This window comes from Tachypleus tridentatus, chromosome 1 (assembly GCF_004210375.1).
Source record: "Tachypleus tridentatus isolate NWPU-2018 chromosome 1, ASM421037v1, whole genome shotgun sequence".
NCBI lineage: Eukaryota > Metazoa > Arthropoda > Merostomata > Xiphosura > Limulidae > Tachypleus > Tachypleus tridentatus.
Window position 1 is genome coordinate 655,407 of NC_134825.1, and position 24,098 is coordinate 679,504.

Here is a 24,098-nt window from a genome sequence, read left to right on the forward strand (position 1 = left end):
TTAACAGGAGTAACAGTAGTACACATTAGTTGTGCTGTGTTCCTATGTCTTTAACAGGAGTAACAGTAGTACACATTAGTTGTGCTGTGTTCCTGTCTTTAACAGGAGTAACAGTAGTACACATTAGTTGTGCTGTGTTCCTGTCTTTAACAGGAGTAACAGTAGTACACATTAGTTGTGCTGTGTTCCTATGTCTTTAACAGGGTAACAGTAGTACACATTAGTTGTGCTGTGTTCCTATGTCTTTAACAGGAGTAACAGTAGTACACATTAGTTGTGCTGTGTTCCTATGTCTTTAACAGGAGTAACAGTAGTACACATTAGTTGTGCTGTGTTCCTGTCTTTTAACAGTTGTGCTGTGTTCCTATGTCTTTAACAGGAGTAACAGTAGTACACATTAGTTGTGCTGTGTTCCTGTCTTTAACAGGAGTAACAGTAGTACACATTAGTTGTGCTGTGTTCCTATGTCTTTAACAGGAGTAACAGTAGTACACATTAGTTGTGCTGTGTTCCTATGTCTTTAACAGGAGTAACAGTAGTACACATTAGTTGTGCTGTGTTCCTATGTCTTTAACAGGAGTAACAGTAGTACACATTAGTTGTGCTGTGTTCCTATGTCTTTAACAGGAGTAACAGTAGTACACATTAGTTGTGCTGTGTTCTATGTCTTTAACAGGAGTAACAGTAGTACACATTAGTTGTGCTGTGTTCCTATGTCTTTAACAGGAGTAACAGTAGTACACATTAGTTGTGCTGTGTTCCTCTCTTTAACAGGAGTAACAGTAGTACACATTAGTTGTGCTGTGTTCCTATGTCTTTAACAGGAGTAACAGTAGTACACATTAGTTGTGCTGTGTTCCTGTCTTTAACAGGAGTAACAGTAGTACACATTAGTTGTGCTGTGTTCCTGTCTTTAACAGGAGTAACAGTAGTACACATTAGTTGTGCTGTGTTCCTGTCTTTAACAGGAGTAACAGTAGTACACATTAGTTGTGCTGTGTTCCTGTCTTTAACAGGAGTAACAGTAGTACACATTAGTTGTGCTGTGTTCCTATGTCTTTAACAGGAGTAACAGTAGTACACATTAGTTGTGCTGTGTTCCTGTCTTTAACAGGAGTAACAGTAGTACACATTAGTTGTGCTGTGTTTCTGTCTTTAACAGGAGTAACAGTAGTACACATTAGTTGTGCTGTGTTCCTGTCTTTAACAGGAGTAACAGTAGTACACATTAGTTGTGCTGTGTTCCTGTCTTTAACAGGAGTAACAGTAGTACACATTAGTTGTGCTGTGTTCCTATGTCTTTAACAGGAGTAACAGTAGTACACATTAGTTGTGCTGTGTTCCTATGTCTTTAACAGGAGTAACAGTAGTACACATTAGTTGTGCTGTGTTCCTATGTCTTTAACAGGAGTAACAGTAGTACACATTAGTTGTGCTGTGTTCCTATGTCTTTAACAGGAGTAACAGTAGTACACATTAGTTGTGCTGTGTTCCTATGTCTTTAACAGGAGTAACAGTAGTACACATTAGTTGTGCTGTGTTCCTATGTCTTTAACAGGAGTAACAGTAGTACACATTAGTTGTGCTGTGTTCCTATGTCTTTAACAGGAGTAACAGTAGTACACATTAGTTGTGCTGTGTTCCTATGTCTTTAACAGGAGTAACAGTAGTACACATTAGTTGTGCTGTGTTCCTATGTCTTTAACAGGAGTAACAGTAGTACACATTAGTTGTGCTGTGTTCCTATGTCTTTAACAGGAGTAACAGTAGTACACATTAGTTGTGCTGTGTTCCTATGTCTTTAACAGGAGTAACAGTAGTACACATTAGTTGTGCTGTGTTCCTATGTCTTTAACAGGAGTAACAGTAGTACACATTAGTTGTGCTGTGTTCCTATGTCTTTAACAGGAGTAACAGTAGTACACATTAGTTGTGCTGTGTTCCTATGTCTTTAACAGGAGTAACAGTAGTACACATTAGTTGTGCTGTGTTCCTATGTCTTTAACAGGAGTAACAGTAGTACACATTAGTTGTGCTGTGTTCCTGTCTTTAACAGGAGTAACAGTAGTACACATTAGTTGTGCTGTGTTCCTCTGTCTTTAACAGGAGTAACAGTAGTACACATTAGTTGTGCTGTGTTCCTGTCTTTAACAGGAGTAACAGTAGTACACATTAGTTGTGCTGTGTTCCTATGTCTTTAACAGGAGTAACAGTAGTACACATTAGTTGTGCTGTGTTCCTATGTCTTTAACAGGAGTAACAGTAGTACACATTAGTTGTGCTGTGTTCCTATGTCTTTAACAGGAGTAACAGTAGTACACATTAGTTGTGCTGTGTTCCTATGTCTTTAACAGGAGTAACAGTAGTACACATTAGTTGTGCTGTGTTCCTATGTCTTTAACAAGAGTAACAGTAGTACACATTAGTTGTGCTGTGTTCCTATGTCTTTAACAGGAGTAACAGTAGTACACATTAGTTGTGCTGTGTTCCTATGTCTTTAACAGGAGTAACAGTAGTACACATTAGTTGTGCTGTGTTCCTATGTCTTTAACAGGAGTAACAGTAGTACACATTAGTTGTGCTGTGTTCCTATGTCTTTAACAGGAGTAACAGTAGTACACATTAGTTGTGCTGTGTTCCTATGTCTTTAACAGGAGTAACAGTAGTACACATTAGTTGTGCTGTGTTCCTATGTCTTTAACAGGAGTAACAGTAGTACACATTAGTTGTGCTGTGTTCCTGTCTTTAACAGGAGTAACAGTAGTACACATTAGTTGTGCTGTGTTCCTGTGTTTAACAGGAGTAACAGTAGTACACATTAGTTGTGCTGTGTTCCTCTCTTTAACAGGAGTAACAGTAGTACACATTAGTTGTGCTGTGTTCCTGTCTTTAACAGGAGTAACAGTAGTACACATTAGTTGTGCTGTGTTCCTATGTCTTTAACAGGAGTAACAGTAGTACACATTAGTTGTGCTGTGTTCCTATGTCTTTAACAGGAGTAACAGTAGTACACATTAGTTGTGCTGTGTTCCTATGTCTTTAACAGGAGTAACAGTAGTACACATTAGTTGTGCTGTGTTCCTCTCTTTAACAGGAGTAACAGTAGTACACATTAGTTGTGCTGTGTTCCTGTCTTTAACAGGAGTAACAGTAGTACACATTAGTTGTGCTGTGTTCCTCTCTTTAACAGGAGTAACAGTAGTACACATTAGTTGTGCTGTGTTCCTGTCTTTAACAGGAGTAACAGTAGTACACATTAGTTGTGCTGTGTTCCTGTCTTTAACAAGAGTTACAGTAGTACACATTAGTTGAATCTGTCTTTAACAAGAGTATTTGAATTTTACTTGTTCAGTGTTCAGTATTTTATATATGTGTTGTAAAGTTTTAGAAGTTAAATATTTTTTAGTGTTTTAGTGAAGTCTGAGAGCCCGAATGATTGTAGTCACAAAGTAAAGTTTGATTGAATAGTTTTAATCATTTAGAAAAGTTTCATAAGGTCTAGTTTTAGTGATTTAGTACATTACGAAGCTGAATATATTTGGTCTCCTACTAAATTTTGAGAAATAAGTAGTTTCTGTAACGTAGGAACTCGTAAGAAACCTGTTAGTTTTTGTCACCCAGTGATGAACTCTTTTATTCACTTTGAAGTTCGAGGGAGAAAATTATTTAAATACTGTATTAGAACTTGTTTCTTACCTCTAACGGGAGAAAGGTTGAATAGTTTTAGTAATGTATTAAAGTTTTAGACAGTGAATAATTTTAATCATGTATTAAAGTTGTAGACGGTGTATAGTTTTAATCATGTATTAAATTTGGAGACGGTGTATAGTTTTCATCGTGTATTAAAGTTGGAGACGGTTTATAGTTTTAATCATGTATTAAAGTTAAAGACTGTGTATAGTTTTAGTCATTATTAAATTTGGAGACGGTGTATAGTTTTAATCGTGTATTAAAGTTGAATAATCTGTATAGTTTTAATCTTTTATTAAAGGTTGAAAGTTGAACAGTTTGTTCGTGTGATTGGAATCTAGTGTTAGTAATGTAGTGAATTTGGATGCCAAATAGATATAGTCGCGCAATAGAAATTTTTGTGCTGCCTCTGATAGTTAAGAGAGTATCTATAGAAGGGGGAGTGAGTAGATATGCAAACTGCTTTTAATCTATTTGTTTGTAAAACAAACAAAACACAAATCATGGGAACAATGGGCTTGTTCTGAAGAGTACTGAAGATGTGTCTAGTAATTGTTCTTCATATCATTATATTAACATTTGTTATCCTGTTTCCTGGATAACAAGCAGTTTATATATATAAAACAGCAAAGGCGTCAGTTGTATAGATAATTTTTTTCTTTATCGTATTGAGCATTACGATTACAATTGCTGCTATGAAATGAACTAATAGCTAGAGACGCTGACCTTCAGTAATCACTGTATGGTTTGGTATGAATAGATGATAAGATAAAACATGTAGTACCAGTAATGTCACCGTAACTAGCGGTAGTAACCATTGAAAAGTAACTTTTTCCTTTAATCACAAAGCTACACACCTGTGCTTTGACCATCGTGGGTATCGAAACCCAATTTTTAGCCCTAGACTTAAGGATTAGTCACCAGTAGTACAATGCTGCTGAAATTTATTCGAATTGTGGCAATTTTTTGTTTTTATATTTGTGTCATATATCCACAGTTTATATCCAAAGTTGATCTATCTGCAGTTCATATGAAAGACCATTGTGTTTCATATATCAACAGTTCATGTGGAATTCTTACTTTATATATCCACACCTAATGTGATAGATGTTTGTTTTAGATATCCACACCTAATGTGGTAGATGTTTGTTTTATATATCCACACCTAATGTGGTAGATGTTTGTTTTATATATTCACACCTGATGTGGTAGATGTTTGTTTTATATATCCACACCTAATGTGGTAGATGTTTGTTTTATATATCCACACCTAATGTGGTAGATGTTTGTTTTAGATATCCACACCTAATGTGGTAGATGTTTGTTTTAGATATCCACACCTAATGTGGTAGATGTTTGTTTTATATATTCACACCTAATGTGGTAGATGTTTGTTTTATATATCCACACTTAATGTGGTAGATGTTTGTTTTATATATCCACACCTAATGTGATAGATTATTGTTTTTTTATCCACATCTAATGTGGTAGATGTTTGTTTTATATATTCACACCTAATGTGGTAGATGTTTGTTTTATATATCCACACCTGATGTGGTAGATGTTTGTTTTATATATCCACACCTAATGTGGTAGATGTTTGTTTTATATGTCCACACCTAATGTGGTAGATGTTTGTTTTATATATTCACACCTAATGTGGTAGATGTTTGTTTTATATATCCACACCTAATGTGGTGGTTGTTTGTTTTATATATCCACACCTAATGTGGTATATGTTTGTTTTATATATCCACACCTAATGTGGTAGATGTTTGTTTTATATATTCACACCTGATGTGGTAGATGTTTGTTTTATATATCCACACCTAATGTGGTGGATGTTTGTTTTAGATATCCACACCTAATGTGGTAGATGTTTGTTTTATATATCCACATCTAATGTGGTAGATGTTTGTTTTATATATTCACACCTAATGTGGTAGATGTTTGTTTTATATATCCACACCTAATGTGGTAGATGTTTGTTTTATATATCCACACCTAATGTGATAGATGTTTGTTTTATATATCCACATCTAATGTGGTAGATGTTTGTTTTATATATTCACACCTAATGTGGTAGATGTTTGTTTTATATATCCACACCTAATGTGGTAGATGTTTGTTTTATATATCCACACCTGATGTGGTAGATGTTTGTTTTATATATCCACACCTAATGTGGTAGATGTTTGTTTTATATGTCCACACCTAATGTGGTAGATGTTTGTTTTATATATTCACATCTAATGTGGTAGATGTTTGTTTTATATATCCACACCTAATGTGGTGGTTGTTTGTTTTATATATCCACACCTAATGTGGTAGATGTTTGTTTTATATATCCACACCTAATGTGGTAGATGTTTGTTTTATATATTCACACCTGATGTGGTAGATGTTTGTTTTATATATCCACACCTAATGTGGTAGATGTTTGTTTTATATATTCACACCTAATGTGGTAGATGTTTGTTTTATATATCCACACCTAATGTGGTGGATGTTTGTTTTAGATATCCACACCTAATGTGGTAGATGTTTGTTTTATATATTCACACCTAATGTGGTAGATGTTTGTTTTAGATATCCACACCTAATGTGGTAGATGTTTGTTTTATATATTCACACCTAATGTGGTAGATGTTTGTTTTATATATCCACACCTAATGTGGTAGATGTTTGTTTTATATATCCACACCTAATGTGGTAGATGTTTGTTTTAGATATCCACACCTAATGTGGTAGATGTTTGTTTTAGATATCCACACCTAATGTGGTAGATGTTTGTTTTAGATATCCACACCTAATGTGGTGGATGTTTGTTTTAGATATCCACACCTAATGTGGTAGATGTTTGTTTTATATATTCACACCTAATGTGGTAGATGTTTGTTTTATATATCCACACCTAATGTGGTGGATGTTTGTTTTAGATATCCACACCTAATGTGGTGGATGTTTGTTTTATATATCCACACCTAATGTGGTAGATGTTTGTTTTATATATCCACACCTAATGTGGTAGATGTTTGTTTTATATATTCACACCTAATGTGGTAGATGTTTGTTTTATATATTCACACCTAATGTGGTAGATGTTTGTTTTAGATATCCACACTTAATGTGGTAGATGTTTGTTTTATATATCCACACCTAATGTGATAGATGTTTGTTTTATATATCCACATCTAATGTGGTAGATGTTTGTTTTATATATTCACACCTAATGTGGTAGATGTTTGTTTTATATATCCACACCTAATGTGGTAGATGTTTGTTTTATATATCCACACCTGATGTGGTAGATGTTTGTTTTATATATCCACACCTAATGTGGTAGATGTTTGTTTTATATGTCCACACCTAATGTGGTAGATGTTTGTTTTATATATTCACACCTAATGTGGTAGATGTTTGTTTTATATATCCACACCTAATGTGGTGGTTGTTTGTTTTATATATCCACACCTAATGTGGTAGATGTTTGTTTTATATATCCACACCTAATGTGGTAGATGTTTGTTTTATATATTCACACCTAATGTGGTAGATGTTTGTTTTATATATCCACACCTAATGTGGTAGATGTTTGTTTTATATATTCACACCTAATGTGGTAGATGTTTGTTTTATATATCCACACCTAATGTGGTAGATGTTTGTTTTATATATCCACAACTCATGTGGTAAACCTTTTTTTTTATTTCCCTACAGTTTATGTGATAGAATTTGCTTTTATCTATCCATAGCTCAATTTATGTGGGAGTCATGTAATATATATTTATATTGATAACACTTGTAATAAGCGTTTGTTTCATACATACATAGACTAATTATAGGAGACTGAATATTATATACAAAGTCTTAAAGTGGTAGACGTGCTCTACATTTTCTTAACTTGGCATGAAAATGTATGCTCTATATATTCATTTTTCACGTTAGGGATGTCTGTTTTTCATATATCCAATCTAACCCTGAGTTGTTTTCAATTACTCACAAAGGTACACAATGGGCTATCTGTGCTCTGCCTACCACGGGTATAGAAACCCGATTTTTAGCGTTGTAAATCCGCAGACATACCGCTGAGCCACTGGGGGTGGCTAACCCTGAGTGCATGTATATATCTAATCTAATCTAGAGTTTATATAAGAAACGTATGTTTTGTATACCCAGTCTAATATAGAGTTGATGAAGGAGATATATATATATATATATCCAGTCTATTCTAGAGTTAATGCAAGAAATATGTGTTTTATACATAGAGTATAATTTGGAGTTTATATAAGAGACGTACGTTTCATATATCCTGTCTAATGTACAGTTTATGTGACAAACGTGTCTTGCATATATGTTGTATAATCTGGAGTTTATGCAAGAGATTTGTGTTTCATACATCCAGTCTAGGGTTCATATAAAGGATGTGTGTTTATATAGCTAAAGTTTATGTAAGAGATTTGTGTTTCATACATCCAGTCTAGAGTTCATATAAGTGAGTGTGTTTATATATCTAGAGTTTATGTAAGATATTTGTGTTTCATACATCCAGTCTAGGGTTCATATAAAGGATGTGTGTTTATATATCTAAAGTTTATGTAAGATATTTGTGTTTCATACATCCAGTCTAGGGTTCATATAAAGGTTGTGTGTTTATATATCTAAAGTTTATGTAAAATATTTGTGTTTCATACATCCGATATAGAGTTCATAAAAGTGAGTGTGTTTATATATCTAAAGTTTATGTAAGATATTTGTGTTTCATACATCCAGTCTGGGGTTCATGTAAAGGATGTGTGTTTATATATCTAGTAGCCTAGAGTTATTGCGAGAGACATGTGATTTATATTTCCAGTCTTCTCTAGTGTTCATGTAAATGTTTTTATATACGGTCCAATCTAAAGTTCATGTGAATGTTTTTTATACACGGTCCAATCTAAAGTTCATGTGACAGTTTTTATACACAGTCCAATCTAAAGTTCATGTGACAGATTTTGTACAGGTCCAATCTAAATTTAATATAAAAGACGCTCATTTTATATATGCAGTAATGTAGAATACATTTACGAGACTATGTTTTTTGTACTCAGTAATCTATATTTCACGTAAAATACATTTGTTATATATGTACACAGTTCACGTAAGAGATATTTGTTACATATATATCTACAATTCATTCAAGGGATATTTCTTTTAGATAAATATATATATATATATATTTCATGTGAGAGATGTTTGATTTTTATAAATCTACATTTTATGTAAGAAAAACTGTCATATATATGTATCTAAATTCATGTAAGAGACATTTGTTATATATATACATACAGCTCATGTAAGAGAGATTTGTTATGTATATGTCTACAGTTCACGTGAAGACATTTGTTATATATATATACAGCTCATGTAAGAGACATTTGTTATATAATCATATACAGCTCATGTAAGAGAGATTTGTTATGTATATGTCTACAGTTCAGGTAGAGACATTTGTTATATATATACATACAGCTCATGTAAGAGAAATTTGTTATGTATATGTCTACAGTTCACGTGAAGACATTTGTTATATATATATACAGCTCATGTAAGAGACATTTGTTATATAATTATATACAGCTCATGTAAGAGAGATTTGTTATGTATATGTCTACAGTTCACGTAGAGACATTTGTTATATATATACATACAGCTCATGTAAGAGAGATTTGTTATGTATATGTCTACAGTTCACGTGAAGACATTTGTTATATATATATATACAGCTCATGTAAGAGACATTTGTTATATAATTATATACAGCTCATGTAAGAGAGATTTGTTATGTATATGTCTACAGTTCACGTGAAGACATTTGTTATGTATATGTCTACAGTTCACGTGAAGACATTTGTTATATATATATACAGCTCATGTAAGAGAGATTTGTTATGTATATGTCTACAGTTCACGTAGAGACATTTGTTTTATGTATATATCTATAGTTCATGTAACAGACGTTTGTTTTTTATATGTGTACAGTTCACATAAGAGACATTTGTTATATATATATACAGCTCATGTAAGAGACATTTGTTATATATATATACAGCTCATGTAAGAGAGATTTGTTATGTATATGTCTACAGTTCACGTGAAGACATTTGTTATGTATATGTCTACAGTTCACGTGAAGACATTTGTTATATATATATACAGCTCATGTAAGAGACATTTGTTATATAATTATATACAGCTCATGTAAGAGAGATTTGTTATGTATATGTCTACAGTTCACGTAGAGACATTTGTTTTATGTATATATCTATAGTTCATGTAACAGACGTTTGTTTTTTATATGTGTACAGTTCACATAAGAGACATTTGTTATATATATACAGCTCATGTAAGAGACATTTGTTATATAATTATATACAGCTCATGTAAGAGAGATTTGTTATGTATATGTCTACAGTTCACGTAGAGACATTTGTTTTATGTATATATCTATAGTTCATGTAACAGACGTTTGTTTTTTATATGTGTACAGTTCACATAAGAGACATTTGTTTTATATATCTACTGTTAACGTAAGAGACATTTGTTTTATATATCTACTGTTAACGTAAGAGACATTTGTTATATATATATATATATGCCTACAGTTAATGTAAGAGAAATTTGTTACAACTACAGGTCATGTAAGAGACATTTGTTTTATCTACAGTTAAGATAGACACATTTGTTATGTATATATCTACAGTTCATGTAAGAAACATTTCTCTTATATATACATCTACAGTTCAAGTAAGATTTATTATATCTACAGTTCATATAAGGAACATTAGTTATATATCTACAGATCATGTAAGAGACGTTTATCATATATATATGTATCTGCTGTTCAGGTGAGACACATTTGTTATGTATATATTTACAGTTCATGTGGAGCTATTTGTCATAAACATATCTACAGTTCACGTAAGAGACATTTGTTATATATATATCTGCAGTTCATGTAAGAGGCATTTGTTATAAATGTATATACTGTTCATCTGAGAGACGTGTTATATATATCTACAGCTTACCTAAGAGACATTTGTTATATCTGCGCTTCATGTTGATACTTCTGTTACATATATATCTGCATTTCATGCAATTGACATTTCTCCTATATACATCTACAGTTGATGGAAAAGACGTTTGTTTTATATATCTACAGTTCATGTAAAATAATTTGTTTCCTGAATATCTACACTTGATGTAAGATACTTTTGTTATAATTATATTTATGGTTCATGTAAGATACATTTGTTATATGTAAATCTACAGTTCATGTAAGAGACATTCGTCATATGTATATCTATAGCTCGTGTAAGAGGCATTTTATATATATATATTACAGTTCATGTAAGATACATTCGTTATATATATGTAAAGTTTATGTAATAAACATTTGTTATATATGTATCTGCAGTTCATATGAGAGACATTCGTTATATATATCTTCAGCTCATGTAAGAGACATTTCTTATATATATGTACATGTTATGTAAGAGACGTTTGTTTTCTATATATATATATACAGTTCAAGTGAAATGCATTTGTTATATATATGTGCACAGATCATATAAAACATTTATATCCACAGTTCAAGTATGATACATTTCTTATATTTATCTATCTAGAGTTCATGTAAGAGACGTTTCTCTTATATATCTACAGTTGAGATTTGTTACATCTGCAGTTCATGTAAGAGACATTTGTCATATATATATATATCTACAGTTCATGTAACAGGCATTTGTTATATCTACAGTTCATGTAAGAGATGTTTGTTATATCTTACTTAAACTGTATAAATATATATATAACAAATGTATCTCATATGAACTGTATATATATATATATATATATATACCTACTGTTCATTTGAGACACTTCTTATATATATATATATATATATACAGCTCATATGAGATACATTTGTTATATACATATTTATACAGTTTAAGTAAGATACATTTATATATATATCTACTGTTCGTGTAAGAGACATTTGTTATATATATCTATAATTCATGTTAAAGACATTTGTTGTATATGTATCTAGATTTCATGCAAGAGACGTTTTTAATATATATCTACAGTTCATGTAAGAAACGTTTTTAATATATATCTACAGTTCATGTAAGAAACGTTGTTATTATGTATCTACAGTTCATGTAAGATAAATTTGTTATATGTATATGTAGATCTACAGTTCATTTAAGAGACATTTGTTATATATACATATACACAGTTCATGTAAAAACATTTGTTATATATGTAAAAATGGCTGGTGTGGATAAAAAAAGCACTGTGTAGAAAAGCCAACAACGTCTTCGGTCATCGTCAGGTTCACAAAGAAAAAAAGAGGTAAGTGGCCATTATTGACCACATGTTTGAAGGGGGTTGAGTAACTGAGTGTAGGAATGTAGAGGACGTGCTTGATGTTTAATTATATTTGTTAATATAGGTATAAAGATGTTCCTTTATATTGGTTTATTTTGGGCTTGAGTTGTTGTATAAGTAAGGCTTTAATTTTGCGTTTGTTTATGTTTGTTTCTTTATTTAGTATTTGAGTGTTTTCTATGGTTATGTTGTGTTTATTTGCCTTGCAGTGTTCGAAAACGTGTGAAGGTGACTTTTATGTTCTTTGAATCTGGTTTCCATTTTTCTACTTGCTTCTCCAATATAGAAGTCGTGTAGTTATCACATTGTATTTTATAAATAACGTTGGTGTGGTGTTTGTCAGTGTAGTTTTTACATAGTATAGACCTCAGTTTTGTGTCTGGTTTTTGAATAAATTTGGTATTAACTGGAATATCATATTTTGTTACTAGAGTTTTTGCCAAATGTTGGTTATTTGTCTGCTGATGTCGGAAATATATGATATACAGCAGTATATGGTTTCGTGATTTTTTGATTCGTGAGATATATTTACTTTTGTTGGTTGATTTTGTTTTCTGTCTAGGTATGTGCGTATAATGTTTTCTACGGTTTGTGGAGGAAACTTATTGCTGTTGAGGAAGTATTGTTTTATTTTGTCTAATTGTTTTGTTTCATGTGCTGAGTCCCAAGGAATGTATAGTTTAGTATGGGTGATTTTTCGGTGGATTTCTGTTTTAAATTGTGTGTCGGTTCTTGTAATTTTGAGGTTAAGAAATGATATTTGATTGCTTTCTTCCTCTTCACATGTGAAGTTGATGTTGGGATGTATAGAGTTAATGTGATTGAAAAAATTAAGTTTGCGCTCTGTAGATGTGAATCGTGCAATTGTGTCATCTATATATCTGTACCAGTATAGTGGTGGATGTAATGCTGTGTTAACTGCTTGTGTTTCAACTTGTGTCATAAAAATATTGGCTAGAACTGGTGATACTGGGTTGTCCATACTTAAGCCATTTGTTTGTGTATAGTTGTGGTTGTTGAACATGAAGTTTGTCTTCATCATGGTGAATTCTATGAAGGTTGCTAACTGATTGCTAGGAATGTCTATTGATGGGTTAGGGTCTCGGTTATAGAGTTCTAAGGCTATCTTATACAACAACTCAAGCCCAAAATAAACCAATACAAAGAAACACATTTATACCTATATTAATAAATATATCCAACATCTAAGCACGCCCTCTACATTCCTACACTCAATTACACATCCGCCTTCAAACATGTGGTCAATAGTGGTCACTTACCTCTTTTTTTTCTTTGTGAACCTGACGATGACCGAAGAAGGTCGAAACGTTGTTCGCTCTTCTACATAAAAAAAAGATTCAATCCATACCAGCCGTTTTTACATATATAATTTTATCTACAAGTGGGTTTTCTCGTCATTACGGATTATTTGTTATATATATATTTACAATTCATGTGAGAGTTATTTGTAATATATATAAAATTATCTACAGTTGATGTAGGGGACGTTTCGCTTATATACAGTTCATGTAAATGACATTTGTTATATCTACAGTTCATGTAGAGACATTTGTTTTACATATATATATATACCTACGGTTCATGTTAGAGACATTTGTCATGTATATATCTTCCGTTTCTGAAGGGGACATTTGTTACATATATATGCATTTGTTATATCTACAGTTCATGTAAAGACATTTGTCATATATATATATCTATAGTTCATGTAAGAGACGTTTGTCATATGTATATCTTCCGTTTTTGAAAGGGACATTTGTTAGATATATATAGAGAGTGTTCAAGTCAGTTATATTTGTTGTATATAAATATATTTACAGTTCATGTAAGAGTGATTTATATATATATATATATATATACTGTCACATACATATATCTACAGCTCATGGAATAGACGTTTCTCTTATATATATGTCTACTATTCATGTAAGAGACATTTGTCTTATATATATGTCTACAGTTCATGTAGAAATTTTTATATATATCTACAGTTCATGTGAGAGACATGCCATATATATATATATATATCTACATTTCATGTGAGAGACATGCCATATATATATATATATATCTACATTTCATGCAAGAGACATTTGTTATATATCTACAGTTCATATAAGAAACATTTGTGATATATATATCTGCAGTTCAAGTATTAGACATTTGTCATATATGTGTCTACAGTTCTTATAAGTCATTATTATATATATATCTACAGCTCATGTTCACATAAGACACATTTGTTATATCTACTGTTCATGTAGGTACATTTGTTATATATCTACAATTTATGTAAGTGTCGTTTGTTATATATATATAACAGTTCTTGTGAGGGACATTTGTGATATATATATATCTACAGTTCATGTAAGAGACGATTCTCTTATATATATGCCTACACTTCAGGTAAGAGTCATTTCTTATACATATATATTACAGTTCATGTAAGAGACATTTGTGATATATACCTACAGTTGACGTACGACATTTATTATATATACACCGCTGGCCAAAATCTTAGGCCAATGAACATAAAGAAAAAATATGCTTTTTGCGTTGTTAGACTCAACCACTAATTTGAGTAGAGCCTCGATAGATGAAAATAAGAAATGGGGAAAAAATTAAAAAAGTTTCTAGCATTTAATAGGGAAAATGTGAATACTGTGAAATTAGTCTAAATACTAGCTGGTCAAAAGCTTGAAACCATACAGAAACGAAGCGTTAATCGGTAAACACGTAACGAAATTTAGTAATTTGTGTTCAAGCATTAGTGTTGTCAACATCTCCCACTGACATCTCCTGTGTTACATTGGGTAACAACATGGCAAGGGCTAAAAAGTTGACAGAGTCTGAACGTGGCAGAATTGTCGAGCTGCAAAAGCAAAGTCTCTATCAACGTACCATCACTAGTGAGACTGAGCAGAGTAAAACTGCTGTTGTAAATTCTTAAAAGACCCTGACGGATACAGAACAAGAATTTCAAGTGGTCGGCCCAAGAAAATTTCACCGGCGTTGAGCAGGAGGATTCGACGATCGTAAAACCAGATTAAGGCCCTTACGGACGCAGAATGCAGCTCAACAACAATAAGACGGCATCTACGAGAGAAAGGCTTTAAAAACTGTAAACGTCTTCAAAGGTCACGCCTCCTACCACACCACGAAACAGCTCGGTTAAACTTTGCTGAGAAGCACCAAACACGGGACGTAGAAGAGTGGAAGAAGGTTTTGTTCCATGATGAGAAAAAATTTAACTTGGATGGTCCAGATGGCTTCCAACGTTACTGACACGACAAGGATATCCCACCAGAGATATTTTTTACACGATACAGTGAAGGAGGTTCATCATAATCTGGGTTGATTTCTCCTTCCATGGAACAATGGAGTATCAGGTTATAAAGGGGCGTCAAACAGCAGCTGGCTACATTGACATGTTGGAAAGAGCATCCTTATTGACTGAAGGCCCTCGCTTGTGTGGAAATGATTAGATCTTTTAGCAGGACAACGCTGCAATCCACAATGCCCGCAGAACAAAGGACTGTTTCATGGCGAATAACGTGATTCTTTTGGACCATCCAGCGTGTTTGCCCGAACTGAAACCCATTGAAAATGTTTGGGAAGTCTATAGAAATGGACGTCGATTTCAAACAGTGCATGATATTCGTGAAGCCATCTTCACCACTTGAAATAACATTCCAGCCAGCCTTCTGCAAACGCTTATATCGACCAGACCAAAGCGAATGTTTGATGTTATTCGCAATGACAGCCGTGGAACTCACTACTGAAACCTCTTGTTGGGCATTTCCTACCCTGTTTAGGACTTCTTTTTGGTATGGTCTTAAGCTTTTGACCAGTTAGTATTTAGGGTAATTTCATAGGATTCACATTTTCCCTATTAAATGCTAAAAAAGTTTTTATTTTTATTTTCCCTTTTCTTATTTTCATCTTTCACAGCTCTATTCAAATAAGTGGTTGAGTCTTACAACGCAAAAAGCATATTTTTTTCTTTATGTTCATTGGCCTTAAGATTTTGGCCTGCAGTGTATCTTCAGTTCATGTAAGATACATTTGTTATATTTACAGTTCACGTAAAGATATTTTTATATATATACCTGCAGTTCTTGGAACGGAATTTGCTATATATATGTATATAATATAGTTCAAGTAAGACACATTTCTTATATATATATTTACAATTCATGTAAGAGAGATTTATTACATATCTACGTTTTATGTATGAGATGTTTGTTTTATATATATCGACAGTTCATGTAAGTGGCATGTGTTATATATATGTTTCTACAGTTGAAGTAAAAGGTTTATTATGTGTATATCTTACGTTAATGTTAGAGGCATTTGTTATATCAGCAGTTTATGTATCGACATTTGATATATATATGTATATATATATATCTACAGTTCCTATAAGTGACATTTGTTTTGTATATATATCTGCAGTGTATGTAAGAGACGTTTGTTTTATATATATATATATATAGTTCATATAAGAGACAGTTATATATATATACACTGTTTATGTACGAGAAATTACTTATATATATGTACATCATCTGTCACTAAGATTTGTTATACATATTTATCTATAGTTCATGTAAGATACGTTTGTTATATTCATATGTTTACAGTTCATGTAAGAGTAATTTCTTATATATCTACGTTTCATGTATGAGACATTTGTTTTATATATATCTACAGTTCATAAAAGAGACATTTGTTTTATATATATCTACAGTTCATGTAAGAGACATTTGTTACATATATATCTACAGTTCATAAAAGACATTTATTACATACCTATTTACTGTTCATATAAGAGACATTTCTGTGATATATATGCCTACAGTTCATGTGAGAGACGTTTGTCTTATATATATATGTCTGCAGTTCATGTAAGAGACATTTGTTATATCTACAGTAAATATGGAGACTTTTGTTGTATCTACAGTAAATGTGGAGACTTTTGTTGTATATATCTACAGTTCATATAACAGACATTTGTTATATATGTGTACTGTTCATGTACGAGACTTTTCTTATATATATATACATCTACAGTTCTTGTAAGATTTGTTATATATATATCTGCTGTTCATGTAACATACGTTTGTTTTATTTATATCTAGGGTTCACGTAAGAGACGTTTGATTTTATATACCTACAGTTCATGTAAGAGAAGGTTGTTGTATATTTATCTACGATTCGTGTAACAGAAATTTGTTATGTATATTTCCAGTTTGCGTAAGAGACATTTGTCATATATATGTATCTACAGTTTTTGTAAGAGACATTTCTTATATATATGTCTACCGCTCATGTTGGAGACATTTGTTTTAGATATATATATATACATGTCATGTAAGAGACATTTGTTTTAGATATATATATATACATGTCATGTAAGAGACATTTGTTTTAGATATATATATATACACGTCATGTAAGAGACATGTGTTTTAAATATATAGATCAAGTAAGATGATACATTTGTTGTATATACATCTACAGTTCATGTAGGTGATATTTGTTATATGTACATATCTACATCTAATGTAAGAGATATTTGTTATATATACGTATCTACAGTTGATGTAAGAGACATTTATTACATATATAACCACAGTTCACTTAGAGGCATTTGTTTTGTGTATATATCCACAGTTCAAGTGAGATAGATTTATATATATGTCTACAGTTCGTGTCGAATACATTTGTCATATATATATCTACACTTTATGTAGAGACATTTGTTATATATATCTACAGTTCTTTAACAGACTTGTTATATATATATAGAGCTCATGTAAGAGACGTTTGTTTTATATATGCCTACAGTTCATGTAAGAGACGTTTGATTTGTAAATATATCTGCAGTTTATGTAAGAGACGTTTGTTATATAAGTATCTGCAGTTCATGTAAAAACATTTGTCATATATATGTATGTACAATTCATAAAAGAGACATTTGTTATATATTTATCTAATGTTCATGTAAGATAAGTTGTTTTATATATCCGAAGTTCATGTAGAAGACTTATATATGGAAAGTTTATACGGTAGATGATTTTTTATACAGGTACAGGTATGAGGAATATTTTTGGTTTATATATTATTAATTCGTGTTTGAGACGTGTGTTGTATTGTTTATATGTATAACAACTCTTATTCCAGACGCGTGTTTCGTACGTATGTAAAGTAACCATTGGAAACTGTGTGTTATATACTGAGTCTTAATGTGGTTGATGTGTGTTTTCTACTTCCTTAAAGTCGTCTGAAAACCTTAGTTCTATGTATTGAAAGTTCACGTAAAAAGAATACGTGTGTTTTATATACCCGGTGTTGTAGAGTTCATGTAATAGGTTTGTTTTTTATACAAGCATTTCCTTTAAGATACGTGTGTTAACATGTCAAGTCTAACCTAGAGTTCATGTTGTAAACGTGTGTTTTATATATCCAATCTAATCTAGAGTTCCTTGAGACATGTTACGTTTTGCTTGGATTTAATTATCATCGTAATATTATAATGTACGTGCTTTGTAAAGAAACATACAGCTTTATATAGAACTTTATTATCTCTTACTTAATAAACAATTATTTTTCCATTATGAAGGGTTACGATCCTAAGAGATTATCAGATTACGATCCACAGATGTAAGAAATTGATCATTCTTCACTGTAAAAACAAATCTTATTTTTCTTTAAAAATTGACTGATTTTACGACCAAGATTTCATAATCCTGATAAGCATGTTCTTGACCTCCGTATGCGATGTAAAGAACACCGTGGCTGGGATGAACTTTACCAATCGTTATAGCTCCCTCGTGCCATGTACGCCCTATGTATAATATCTCTCCATCAGCGGTGATTCCCCCTTGAACAGCTCCCGTGGGGATCTCACTCCCAGAAGAGCGAATCCAATCCAATCTGGTTCCGTGTAGATTAACTAGAACCTGCACATGAGAGTAAAAATCTCAGTTTATTCTTAGTTAAGTAGCTTTATTAACTCTTAACGTAACTTACAAGGACAACAGAGCGTTTCACAATAGTTATGTAACGTTGTTAAGGAAAGTGTATCTTAATTTAACACGTGTTCAGTAGTCTATAAGTAATGTAACACACTTAACACAGACTATTCATTGCAAGTAGAAGTTAACTGACAAAACGTAAGTCCTTGTAGCTGCCTCAAGAGACTTCCTGGACTAGATGTCTAGTGACTCAGCCATCAAACTGGTTAAAGGTATGAATAAAAACTTTTGAGTTAAAAATACAAGGAAAGGTTTTATCACAATTTATTATTGATTCGGAAGATTCATATTCGTAGCTGTGGATTAGGTGTTTGCCTCAAGTTAACTTGGTTTTTCTTTCAGTGTCTTTGTTGTTGTTATTTTCAGGTTGCTGTGATGGGAGAGCTTGTTCGCCTCAGAACATTGAGCACTCTAATCTTTTGCTGGTAACAACATTGGTGTTGTTGGATATCTGTCTTTGGGACAAACTATCTCTTCTAATACAAATCTTCCCTTCAGTGAAATGTATTGGTGATCAAAATGACAGCACAGTTGATCTGCACAACGACTGCACGATTTAATATTAATACGATAGGAATGTCAGTAATGTCAGTATTTGGAATTAATATTCTCAGTATGTCGTGATATAAGATACAGACTAGTGTATTCCACTAGTTTACAAACACTCTGGGAAACCGAAACGTTACAAAAACTTATTTCACAAGAATTTCTCTGTAGTAAAAAAGGCGTTTTGTATCTGGCTAACATAGTTCAGATGCAAAGTGTGTCAAGTAGCTTTGATTTATCTACTTAACTGTCAAAAATAAAATAGGTGATAAGATAATATGGATAGGAAGACTAACAGATAAGTATGAAAAACCTGTGGTTCTCAGAAAAGCTTATGAAAATAAATATTCACAAAAACTGGGTGTACATGAAAATGATAGGCGGAAGACATTCGAGAAGTGTTAGTATATAATTGATTTGAATAATTAGATTGTTTAGTCACCAATATATTCAAACCAGTGTTTCTCTAAAAGGCAGTAGCCGCCCATTCCGCAGTCAGTTGAAGGTGTAACCATGTTAGGTTAGATTAAAACAACCATCATAAAAAGAAACTAATAGATAGTTTATCCTGCCTTGTATAGTAGTTAATACAGAGTTTGTTCTGTTTACTAGATAAGTCAGTACATTGTTCATTCTGTTTACTAAATAATTTAATACACAGTTGTCGTGGTTAATACAGAGTTTATTCTGTTTACAAGACAAGTCAGTACATAGTTCATTCCGTTTACTAAATAATTTAATACACAGTTGTCGTGGTTAATACAGAGTTTATTCTGTTTACAAGACAAGTCAGTACATAGTTTATCCTGCTTAGTAGAGTAGTTAATACAAGACTCCTCTTGGTATTCAGTCTCACTATGTTTTTAAATTACTTGGTATAAGGTATGACTATGTTTATAAATTAACTGGTATTCAGTATGACTATGTATATATGTTACCTCGTGTTCGATATGACTATGTTTATAAGTTACTTGGTATTTGTTATGGCCATGTTTATAAGTTACTTGGTATTTGTTATGGCCATGTTTATAAGTTACTTGGTATTTGATATGACTATGTTTATAAGTTACTCGGTATTTGTTATGGCCATGTTTATAAGTTACTTGGTATTTGTTATGGCCATGTTTATAAGTTACTTGGTATTTGATATGACTATGTTTATAAGTTACTTGGTATTCAGTATATTATGTTTATAAGTTACTTGGTATTCAGTATATTATGTTTATAAGTTACTTGGTGTCCAATAAGACTCTGTTTATATATTACCTGGTATATGTTATGACTATGTTTATAAATTACTTGGTATTCATTATGACTATGTTTATAAATTACTTGGTATTCATTATGACTATGTTTATAAGTTGCCTAGTATATGCTATTACTATGTTTATAGATTACCTTGTATTTGGTGTGACTGTGTTTATAAATTTTCTGGTATTCAGTATTACTATATTTATAAATTACCTGATATTCAGTATTACTATATTTATAAATTACCTGATATTCAGTATGGCTATGTTTATAAGTTACCTGGTGATCAGTATGACTATGTTTATAAATTACCTGGTGATCAGTATGAATATGTTTATAAATTACCTGGTGATCAGTATGACTATGTTTATAAATTATGTGGTGATCAGTATGAATATGTTTATAAATTACCTGATATTCAGTATGGCTATGTTTATAAATTACCTGGTGATCAGTATGACTATGTTTATAAATTACCTGGTGATCAGTATGAATATGTTTATAAATTACCTGGTGATCAGTATGAATATGTTTATAAATTACCTGGTGATCAGTATGACTATGTTTATAAATTACCTGGTGATCAGTATGACTATGTTTATAAATTACCTGATATTCAGTATGGCTATGTTTATAAATTACCTGGTGATCAGTATGATTATGTTTATAAGTTACCTGGTGATCAGTATGACTATGTTTATAAGTTACCTGGTGATCAGTATGACTATGTTTATAAGTTACCTGATAATCTGTATGACTGTGTTCTTCCCCTCCCCATGGTACATAGACGCATCCATGAGAAGGATGAAGTTTGCCCGGAACAACATCACCCTCATGGTTTGCCCTTCCAACATAAATTGGTTCACCCGAATCCTCTCCACCTTGCACTGCTCCATATGGCACATGTCCTGCTTGACCATCCATCCATTCAGCGACAGTCTTATAATGAAGAGCTGTAGAAACACAAACACGTTATCCTGTAGTCCATGTTAGGAATATCTAGTCACTGAGATCTGTAAAATTTCAGCTTTACCAAGTAGTCATTATTTGCTTACATTTCTGATATATAATTAACATTTCTGTGGTATCTAGTGATGAGCATCAAAGTTCTTGTATTATACAGTATGTTTTGAATTACAGCTAAAAGTTAAATTTCAAAATAATCAGGTAGAATGAAATACTTACCCCCACATTGAGCCATGTCGATATGTAGCGTGGGCTGAACTCTCTGAAAAGACTTGTGAGAGAGAGGTGGTGATACCAAATGTTTAACAAACGCTCCACTACTCGTCTTATGTAATAATTAATGTGTTTCTTATCTTTATCTGTAGTTGAGAATGAACAGACTCCAAAGTTCAAGAATGTCGACCTTTTCAAGTTATCTGTAGATCCAGCATACAACCTTATCAGTATCTGTACATATTGAGCATGTGAGGGTAATGTATGGAATACTGAGCATGTAAGGGTAAGGTATGGAATACAGTGTTAGGATAAATCTAAATAAGTACCAACTGCAAGTAATTACAAAGTTTTGATATACAGTAATATGAACGTGTGTAAAACAACGTGTAAAGTTGTGTAAAAATGGACAAGTAATTACAAAGTTTTAATATACAGTAATATGAACGTGTGTAAAACAACGTGTAAAGTTGTGTAAAAATGGACAAGTAATTACAAAGTTTTGATATAGAGTAATATGAATGCGCGTAAAACAACCTGTAACGTTGTGTAAAAATGGACAAGTAATTAGAAAGTTTTAATGTAGAGTAACATGAACGTGTGTAAAACAACCTGTAAAGTTGTGTAAAAATGGACAAGTAATTAGAAAGTTTTAATATAGAGTAACATGAACGTGTGTAAAACAACCTGTAAAGTTGTGTAAAAATGGACAAGTAATTACAAAGTTTTAATATAGAGTAACATGAACGTGTGTAAAACAACCTGTAAAGTTGTGTAAAAATGGACAAGTAATTACAAAGTTTTAATATAGAGTAACATGAACATGTGTAAAACAACCTGTTAAGTTGTGTAAAAATGGACAGGTAATTACAAAGTTTTAATATACAGTAATATGAACGTGCGTAAAACAACCTGTAAAGTTGTGTAAAAATGGACAGGTAATTACAAAGTTTTAATATAGAGTAATATGAACGTCTGTAAAACAACCTGTAAAGTTGTGTAAAAATGGACAGGTAATTACAAAGTTTTAATATACAGTAATATGAACGTGTGTAAAACAACCTGTTAAGTTGTGTAAAAATGGACAAGTAATTACAAAGTTTTGATATAGAGTAACATGAACGTGTGTAAAACAACCTGTAAAGTTGTGTAAAAATGGACAATTACAAAGTTTTAATATAGAGTAATATGAACGTGTGTAAAACAACCTTTAAAGTTGTGTAAAAATGGACAAGTAATTAGAAAGTTTTAATGTAGAGTAACATGAACGTGTGTAAAACAACCTGTAAAGTTGTGTAAAAATGGACAAGTAATTAGAAAGTTTTAATATAGAGTAACATGAACGTGTGTAAAACAACCTGTAAAGTTGTGTAAAAATGGACAAGTAATTACAAAGTTTTAATATAGAGTAACATGAACGTGTGTAAAACAACCTGTAAAGTTGTGTAAAAATGGACAAGTAATTACAAAGTTTTAATATAGAGTAACATGAACATGTGTAAAACAACCTGTTAAGTTGTGTAAAAATGGACAGGTAATTACAAAGTTTTAATATACAGTAATATGAACGTGCGTAAAACAACCTGTAAAGTTGTGTAAAAATGGACAGGTAATTACAAAGTTTTAATATAGAGTAATATGAACGTCTGTAAAACAACCTGTAAAGTTGTGTAAAAATGGACAGGTAATTACAAAGTTTTAATATACAGTAATATGAACGTGTGTAAAACAACCTGTTAAGTTGTGTAAAAATGGACAAGTAATTACAAAGTTTTGATATAGAGTAACATGAACGTGTGTAAAACAACCTGTAAAGTTGTGTAAAAATGGACAATTACAAAGTTTTAATATAGAGTAATATGAACGTGTGTAAAACAACCTTTAAAGTTGTGTAAAAATGGACAAGTAATTACAAAGTTTTAATATAGAGTAACATGA

At 31.8% G+C, this 24,098-nt stretch overlaps 1 protein-coding gene across 1 annotated transcript; it reads right to left on the reverse strand.

The window, feature by feature from the left end:
* Positions 1-18,706: 18,706 nt before the first annotated feature.
* Positions 18,707-22,315, reverse strand: LOC143227070 (natterin-4-like). Its single transcript, XM_076458625.1, has 3 exons — positions 22,167-22,315; positions 21,723-21,934; positions 18,707-19,109 (listed from the first exon to the last, which is right to left on the reverse strand). The coding sequence occupies exons 1-3, from the start codon at positions 22,180-22,182 to the stop codon at positions 18,858-18,860; spliced, it is 480 nt and encodes a 159-aa protein (XP_076314740.1). The 5' UTR covers positions 22,183-22,315; the 3' UTR covers positions 18,707-18,857.
* Positions 22,316-24,098: the final 1,783 nt, after the last annotated feature.

Excerpts from the sequence above, each read along its gene's own strand:
- LOC143227070 (XM_076458625.1), bottom strand. Across the intron at positions 19,110-21,722 it reads ACAGTCATACAGATTATCAG|GTTCTAGTTAATCTACACGG; the intron begins GTAACTTATAAA and ends TCTCATGTGCAG.